General features: G+C 44.1%; 2 protein-coding genes across 3 annotated transcripts; one reads left to right on the forward strand and one right to left on the reverse strand.

Annotated features, from left to right (window-relative positions):
- The first annotated feature begins 1,980 nt into the window (after nt 1-1,980).
- On the forward strand, nt 1,981-6,021 carry LOC124701500 (protein NRT1/ PTR FAMILY 8.3-like). 2 transcript variants are annotated; one of them, XM_047233573.1, is made up of 5 exons: nt 1,981-2,095; nt 3,079-3,181; nt 3,538-3,755; nt 4,056-4,612; nt 5,036-6,021. In XM_047233573.1, the coding sequence occupies exons 1-5, from the start codon at nt 2,018-2,020 to the stop codon at nt 5,853-5,855; spliced, it is 1,776 nt and encodes a 591-aa protein (XP_047089529.1). In that variant the 5' UTR covers nt 1,981-2,017; the 3' UTR covers nt 5,856-6,021. The 2 variants fall into 2 exon arrangements, with proteins under 2 accessions (XP_047089529.1, XP_047089530.1); XM_047233574.1 differs by having other exon boundaries at nt 3,082-3,181.
- A 328-nt stretch (nt 6,022-6,349) lies between these two features.
- Nucleotides 6,350-8,318, reverse strand: LOC124694735 (pentatricopeptide repeat-containing protein At4g37170). The gene has a single exon (XM_047227685.1). It carries the CDS (start codon nt 8,316-8,318, stop codon nt 6,429-6,431), a length of 1,890 nt encoding a protein of 629 aa, XP_047083641.1. The 3' UTR covers nt 6,350-6,428.
- Between the last annotated feature and the right edge of the window lie 40 nt (nt 8,319-8,358).

Raw genomic sequence — 8,358 nt, forward strand, 5'->3', positions numbered from 1 at the left:
GCAATTTGCTATTCCCAGCGACAGCGAGCCAAGTTTGACCATTTTATTTTATCCCAATCAGGCGCACGAGCAAAGGTCCTTCTTGGATTATTATGCTCTTTTCTGGGGTATGTTCTAACTACGTGGGCATTTTTTCCCCGCTGATAGGATTGCAGGATGATGAAAAAATAGATATCAATTATTCCGAAGGAGATGGTCTCAGGTTTATTTTCTTTCTAGCCGATAATGTTCAGTCCTGATTGGCATTTTTTCGATAATTTTTTTGACTCTTGAGTATCAGAGAATGCCAGTGACCTGGAGGTTTTGCCCTGCCGTCTGAAATTCTCAAAACAACATGTCTCATATGTCTGTCACATGCTCATCTTGTACTACAACAGTCTGACCTTGCCTTGTTTCTCCGGCCAATCAAGGGAGCCGTGTTTGATGCAGCCAATTAAAAAGATACCGACCACGATACTACCAGGGAAATCATAGCGAACTCTGTGAGCGGCCGTCCTGCCACTGTGCTCCAGCTCCATGGACACATCAAGTCGGTGGATTGCTTGCTAAGTATGCAAAATAATATAACCACCTGGTACATCTTTTGGTGAGATGTTTCTTTCTCGCATCCAAAAGCCTGTGCACCTAAGCTGTGTAGACAACGATGTTGTACTTCAATTGCAGCCGACGAAAGAGGAGCAGAGGAGCGAACCAACAATTAAAATCCAACGCCTATGGACCATATGGACTATGCGCTATGCTGGAGCCAAATATTAGACATGTGCCTATCTTACAGTTTGGTGAGCTAAAAGCGTTGATCTTTTAATTCACTTCGATTGGTGCTTTCGTTTATCAAGTATGGACTATGGACAGAGAATGTAGCTAATATTATGTGGAAGGTGAATTGGGACAAGGTCTATAGACCGGACAAACCATGGTAGGCTAGGATATCAAGGTTCTCTCTCAGGATTAAACGAGCTTTGGTTCGAATTAGGGAGAGTGTCGCTTGCTGCTATGCTAGTGCAATTTTACGGACCCATTTATCAGGGTTGAAAAACGAACAAGGTTGGAGAAGGAGTGGCCCAACAACAACCAACTCAAATCTTTCTAAGTGGGAAAGATAAGAACTATATTTCTTGTCTTTTATCTATTTAACTTTGTTGTTCTTATTTAATCAGAGAACAAGAAAAAAAATCTATAGATGACAAAATATACATGCTTAGATCCGCAATAAGAAATTCTTATATTGTGGGCTACATAAAAATGACAACATATGATAAAATTTAGAGATTTGAAAATATACATGCTTAGATCCATACGCTTGTCATTTTTTCTTAGCTTGGAATACAAATTTAAAATATATATTTGGCACGTTTGTTGGATAAATCATTGGCTACATCCAGATTTTTTTTCAACTTTTTAACTTGTAAATGTGATTTTTTATTTTTATTTTTAAACAACGAGATTACTAGTGCATGGGAACCAAAAATCTCCACTCTTGTTGAATCAAAAGTGTCTTTGTCTCCCGATTCCCAGTGATCACTTTGTCTTGAAAAAAATTCAAAAACCATATTTATAAGTTTTACGAAATTCTGAAAAAAAAATCTAGACATTGTCAATGATGTAACCTACAAGCACTAACAATCACAATGAGAAATTCTTATACTATGGGCTACACAAAAATGATAAAATCTGAAAATTTGAAGATTTGAAAATATACATGCTTAAATCCACACGTTTTTCATTTTTGTGTAGCTCGCAATACAAAGTATTTGAAATGGATATTTTGCACGTTTGTTGGATAAATCACTGGGTACATCCGTATTTTTTTCAATTATTTTTTGAAATTTGTAAATGTACACATAAAACAATTTAATCACTCGAAGGAGCTCTGACAACATGCACCTGGCAGATAGCTTTCTCGTGGGACCTGACTGCCGGAAAAAACACACATTAAGTAGTCACCAACCGAACGTCAGGCCAATACAATTTTGTCCCCTACCCAGTTCCATTATTTGCTTTTGCTGATAAACACTCCATGGACGCAGAAGAAGAGAGTACTAGATTAGAGGTTCAAGATGATGGGGATCATGAGCTGCTCCTTCCTCCTCCCCTGGTATTTTTTTTCTTAAATTTGCCTCTCTTCTTTTCTGAAATGAAGTTGAACATTCTCTTCTTATTTTTCCTTGGAAGAGATGGTGCGTTTGGTTCCGTTGCTCCGCTAGTCTTGCCTTGCGTTTGCCTCACTGCTGTTGCCGGCAAGGGCCAGGAGTTAGTCACTTGGATTGGTACGGTTAGTTTTGAGATCAAGCAAAACTTCTGCTCACTCATGAAGATTGTACCATCTGACCAAGTACGAACTCTGACAACATACTTTCAAACTTGGGAGATCCTAAATGAGAAACCAAAACCATGCATTAGCCTTAGCCATAGCAAAACCATACCGAGCAAAATCCTTGCTGATGCGCGAGGAGAGCCACACCCCTTGTCTCCAGTGATACATGCTTCAAAACACGCCAATTACGCTCCTTCCAAACATTTTCGAATAGCCATGAAAACGGACACCAAACCAAACCTCCTGAATTGAAGGGCATCTCAAAAAGAGGTATAGAAAAGTTTATGGTTCAGATCCGCATAGAACAAAGATCTTCTCATGGGGCCAGCCTCAGTCTCCAGATTAACCACAGTGAGAACCCGGCTGTGGAGAGCCAACCATGCGGGAAAAAAATCACCATTTAGGCTCATCCACCGCCTTCGAAAACTTACTCATAAGGAAAACAACCGAGCTTCCCAATAACTAAGCCATGTAGGCAGATTTGGCGGAATAAGCCCCATCAGAGGTGCAAAACTAATGGATCGAATCTCCTGGGTTATGGATTTAGCTATTTGTAGATTTTCAGTGAAGCGCAATGAATTTTTTGAATACGTAGTTTCAATCTTTGGGATTCATTTGGAGTTCGGGATTCACACAGAAATTTCAGTTGAACTTACTAAACAATAACTTTTATTTTTTCATGCTAGGGAAATTAAGGGATGCAACTTGGTGCGTTTTATGCCCTTCTTTGGTTAAGACTGAGCCTGGGTACTGCTATTTCTTAGCAGGATGCAAGTCTTTACACAGGTGATGGGTCCGTTAACATCAAAGGGCGTCCTGCAACAAGGCGCACCACAGGAAATTGGCGAGCATGCTTCTTCATACTAGGTAACACAAATTTGTCCCGCCATAACTTTGGTAAATGTTTTACTGAAGAAACTTCTTATTACCTCATAAGAAATAGTTATAACTAGTGACCTATTTTCCTTAGTAAGCATAGGAACGATTTAACTTCTAACCAATTTAGTGATGTCTGGTAGTTACTCCATAATACTACACCAGCTTAATAAAAAAATCAATTATAAGATCATATGTTTACATGCATATGGTAAGGAAAAGTTTTAGCTCTCATAAATATTGTTGGTCATATGCTATGGTAAAGAACATTTTGGGATTGTTGTGCATATTTTATATATTCAGCAACGATGTTTGGGCAAGTTTCAAGGATGCTACTCTGGTGACAGGGAATGAGTGTTGTGAGCGTCTCGCCTACTATGGAATTGCGAAAAACCTAGTCACTTATCTAAAAGTAAAGCTTCATCAAGGCAATCTTGAAGCTGCAAGAAATGTTACCACTTGGACGGGGACATGCTATCTGACTCCCCTCATTGGAGCCATCTTAGCAGATTCCTATTGGGGAAAGTACTGGACTATTGCAGTATTTTCATCGGTTTATTTCATTGTAAGTACAAGATGAAGGAACCCTCGACTTTTCTCTATCTACTTTGTTACATAAAGCTCCATGATGACATGGAAAGCAATGTGCACATTCCACTCAGTATTTCTGAGCACTTGAACAATTGAATCCAAAGATAGTATGCTTTTCAGTACAAATAATGAACATGTGGCCTTGTTATACTCAGTTTGGTTTTATCTAATCGTAGATTTGTGCATCTAAATATTTTAAATCACCCATATGAAGAATAATAGCAGACCATTGTTCTTAGAAAACATTAATCGTGTATAACCCTTTTTACTGAAGGGTCTGGCAATTTTAACGCTTTCAGCGTTGCTTCCAACACTTCAACCACCTGCGTGTTTAGGGTCTGTTTGTCCAGAAGCAAGCTTACTTCAGAATGGCGCATTTTTCCTGGGTCTCTATATGATTGCCCTAGGGGCTGGAGGCATTAAACCTTGTGTGTCACCCTTTGGGGCTGACCAATTTGATGACAGTGATCCAACAGAGAGAGTAAAGCAGGTTTCCTACTTCAATTGGGGCTATTTCTGCATAAATATTGGTTCATTCACATCGGGCACTGTTATTGTTTGGATACAAGATAACTTGGGTTGGGGAATTGGATTTGCAATACCTACTGTATTTATGGCCTTGGCTACCGCAAGCTTCTTTGCAGCCTCAAATATGTACAGATATCAGAAACCAGGTGGGAGCCCCCTTACCAGAGTGTGCCAGGTCGTTGTCGCGGCATTCCGCAAGCGGCGTGTAGAAGCGCCACATGATACTTCTCTTCTTTATGAAATTGATGGTCAATATTCAGCAATATTGGGAAGCCGCAAGCTGGAGCACACGAGCGAACTTGGGTAATTATATATTGTCCTGCATCTTGACATGCTTTTAGTATGATCTGTCGATAGTATTAATTAAACAACAGAAATTTGTAGTAATGAAGACAATAAAGCATGAAACAACCTTTCGTAAGGTTTTAAATTTGGCGTTGGTAGAATATAAATAGCTAATTGCAAAAGGGAATAGGGATAGGGTTATGCATAGCCTGGATAAGGTTGTCATGCTCAGTACTTGAACAGTTCATGGTGCGTACTGGGTAGTAGGTACACAATACAATGAGCATAACGAGCGCTACTGGTGTCGGTAGTCATCAATCTGATATAATTTCAGGATAAGGCCGGAGTATCCCTTTTTGGATGTGATATAGGTAGCTTGCCTCGTGATTCCTATTATTGTTGTATGACGATTACAACATTTCATCTATCTCTTTGGTATAGATTCCTTGACAAGGCTGCTATCATCTCATCTGCTGATGCCAAGACTGACCTTTTTACAAACCCATGGAGAGTATGCACAATCACCCAGGTAGAAGAACTGAAGATCCTCATAAGAATGTTCCCGATCTGGGCGACTACTATCATATTCAGTGTGGTGTATTCTCAGAACTCTTCCATGTTCATAGAGCAGGGAATGGTTCTTGACAAGCAGGTTGGATCTTTCAATGTTCCTCCCGCGTCCCTCTCAACTTTCGATGTAATCAGTGTCATGTTCTGGATTCCACTTTATGACCGGGTTATCATGCCTATAGCTAGAAAGTACACTGGAAGGGAAAAGGGTTTCTCTGAGCTACAGCGGATTGGCATTGGATTATTCATGTCCATTGTTGCAATGGCATCTGCAGCTCTGGTTGAATTGAAGCGGTTAGAGATTGCCAGGTCTGAAGGTCTTATTCATGAGAAAGTTGCTGTTCCAATGAGCATTCTTTGGCAAATACCACAATATTTCTTTCTTGGTGCTTCCGAGGTTTTCACTGTTATTGGTCAACTTGAGTTCTTCTACGGTCAGGCCCCAGATGCCATGAGGAGTTTATGTGCTGCACTTGCACTCCTTACGATCTCAGTGGGTAGCTATTTAAGCTCAGTCATATTGACCTCGGTGTCCTATATTACAACTAAAGGGGGAAATCCTGGATGGATCCCAGATAACCTGAATGAAGGCCATCTTGACCGCTTCTTTTGGTTGATTGAAGGGATCAGCTTTGCGAATTTGCTGGTTTATATTGGTTGTGCAATGAGATACAGATACAAAAATGTGTGATGGTTATAATTACTGTCAGTCAGTTTATTACTTGTAATTTCAGATTTCCTGTTCATGGAAGCAATCAGCTGCCCTTCCTCAAGAAGGAGACTTGAAGTTGTGTTTTAATTGCAATTCCTCCAGTGATTTATTTCAGATGAAAAACAATTGGTGACTAGAATTATTATCAAATGGTGTCACAAGAGCTAATACCTAATTGCAACCTTTTCATTTTACAAGCATCCCAATATTGCTTCAAAAGTGATCCATAAATCCCATTTGTACTGAAAACAATAGGTAGCTTGTGTAGGTAAGAGCAAAATGTTGCAGAGGGAAAATTGAGAAGCTCCACAACACATCAAACTTTATAAAGAATTTCCAATAGTTTTTTATTTATCATTTCTTGCAAACCAATAGTTGTACAAAAAATGCTCATGTTTACATAATAGGTTAATAGAAGAAAGCAACGGCATTCATCAGAGCAGATACATTGCGCAAGACTGCATTGTACAGTAACAACAAAATTCTGGAGGCTATGCCACGAAAAAATGGGTAATAATACGACATAAAAAATATCTGTATATGCAGCGGATATTACCAGTAGTCTTTACAAGAACAACTCCCATTCTTGAAGTGATGGAACCTATTTGAGTCCCTGACAATGATCTCCCTCTGAGCAATCTGTGATATGAGCTTAATAGCACTATGACAGTCCCCACAGATCCGCAGATTCTTAAAAATCTTAATAGCGGCACCCTTCGGAGAAGCAATGATCCCAAATGCAACAGCAAGGCGCTCGCTGTGGTGACCGATGTCATGCTCCTTCTGCTCGTCCTCGACGTCATGGAGAACAAACCCTGTGTCCGCCACATACCCTTCTTCCCTCATTTTGGCATACAGCTTCTTCAGAAGCACATAGATTTCCTCAGCTCGAGGATGTGACTTATCACCGACCAGAAATACATGCACTCTTCTCCCAACTTCAATCCAACTCGAAGCCGGCATTTTTGTTATGCCCTTTGACTCCATGATATTTCTTACACCCTCAACTTCATCGAACAGGCCGACTGATGCGTAGATATTCGCTAGAGTTACATAGGTCGCTGGATTTTCAGGCTCAATTTCGAACAATGCTTCTGCTGCCCGCCTTGCCAGGTGAACGTTCTTGTGAATCCGGCAGCCACCGAGCAAGGATGCCCATAGGAACTTGTTGGGCTTGATGGTCATCTTGTTAATCATCTCTTCTGCTCGGTCAAACTGACCTGACCGGCTGAGTAGGTCGATCACGCAAGCATAATGATCAGCAGTGTGCGCAATGCCATACTCATCCTTTATCAAATGGAAGACCTCCAGGCCTTTGTCGACCAGACCAGCATGAGCACACGCGGACAGAACGCCAACAAACATGACATGGTCAGGCCTAATCCCAGACCTCAAGAACTTGTCAAAGTAGCGCAATGCCTCCTCTGGCTGACCATTCTGCGCATAGCCGGAGATCATCGCCGTCCATGACACCATGTCTGCCTCTGTTAGCCCCTCGAATACACGCACCACACTCTCCATGTCCCCGCACTTGGAGTACATGTGCAGGAGCGCGCTCTCCGCGAAGCACGAGTCCCCGATGCTGCTCTTCGACATTCGACCATGCACCTGCCTCCCGAGGCTCTCTGCGGCGAGCTCTGCGCAAGCACGCAGGACCCCCGCGTAGGTGAACCCGTTGGGTCGAACGCCTCCAGTCCTCAGCATGTCGAGGAACAGCCTGAACCCTTCCCCGCCGTGCCTAGCGTCGAAGTACCTCTCCACCATCGCCGTCCACGAGACGACGTCCCGGACCGGCATCCCGTCGAACACTCTCCTGGCGTCGTCCACTCGCCCGCACTTGGCGTACATGTCCGCGAGCGCGCTCCACATGACGGCGTCGCCCGCGCCGATCCCTCTCCTGGCCACGTGGCAGTGCAGCTCCCTGCCCGCGCGGGCGCACCGGGCGGCCGTGGCCGCGGCGAGCGCGCTGGACGCGGTGAACTCGTTGTCCGCCGCCGCGGCGTTCCCTGGTTCTTGCTGCATCCGGCGGTAGAGCGCGAGCGCGTCGAGGGGCTGGCCGTGGCGGGAGTAGGCGGAGACGATGGCGGACCAGGAGAAGTGGTCCCTGTGGGGCATTCGGTCGAACAGCGCGCGCGCGGGAGCGAGGTGGCGCGGCGAGCGGGAGAGCGCGGCGATGAGGGTGTTGTAGGAGCATGGGTCGGGGTTCGGGATGGAGGAGAGGAAGGAGATCGCGTCGGGGAGGGAGGCCGGGTGGCAGGAGAGGAGGTGGAGGAGGCGGTTGGAGAGGAGTGTGGACGGCGGGAGCGCGGCGGCGGCTGAGGCAAGAGAGCGCGCGGCGGGGAGGTGGGCGGCGTCGGCGCGGAGGAGCGGGAGGAGGCGGTCGATGGCGTCGTGGAGCTGGGACGCGGTGGTGATGGAGAAGCTCGGGGACTTGGCCTTCATGGAGTTGTAGTGGCAATGGCTTGCATGGTTGCGGCAGTGA

This window comes from Lolium rigidum, chromosome 3 (genome assembly GCF_022539505.1).
Source record: "Lolium rigidum isolate FL_2022 chromosome 3, APGP_CSIRO_Lrig_0.1, whole genome shotgun sequence".
Classification (NCBI taxonomy): Eukaryota; Viridiplantae; Streptophyta; class Magnoliopsida; order Poales; family Poaceae; genus Lolium; species Lolium rigidum.

Coding starts and splice junctions, on each gene's coding strand:
- LOC124701500 (XM_047233573.1), top strand. CDS start 2,018: ATGGACGCAGAAGAAGAGAGTACTAGATTAGAGGTTCAAGATGATGGG. Junction 2,096..3,078: donor TGCTCCTTCCTCCTCCCCTG/GTATTTTTTTTC, acceptor GCTATTTCTTAG/CAGGATGCAAGTCTTTACAC. Junction 3,182..3,537: donor AGCATGCTTCTTCATACTAG/GTAACACAAATT, acceptor CTCTGGTGACAG/GGAATGAGTGTTGTGAGCGT.
- LOC124694735 (XM_047227685.1), bottom strand. CDS start 8,318: ATGAAGGCCAAGTCCCCGAGCTTCTCCATCACCACCGCGTCCCAGCTC.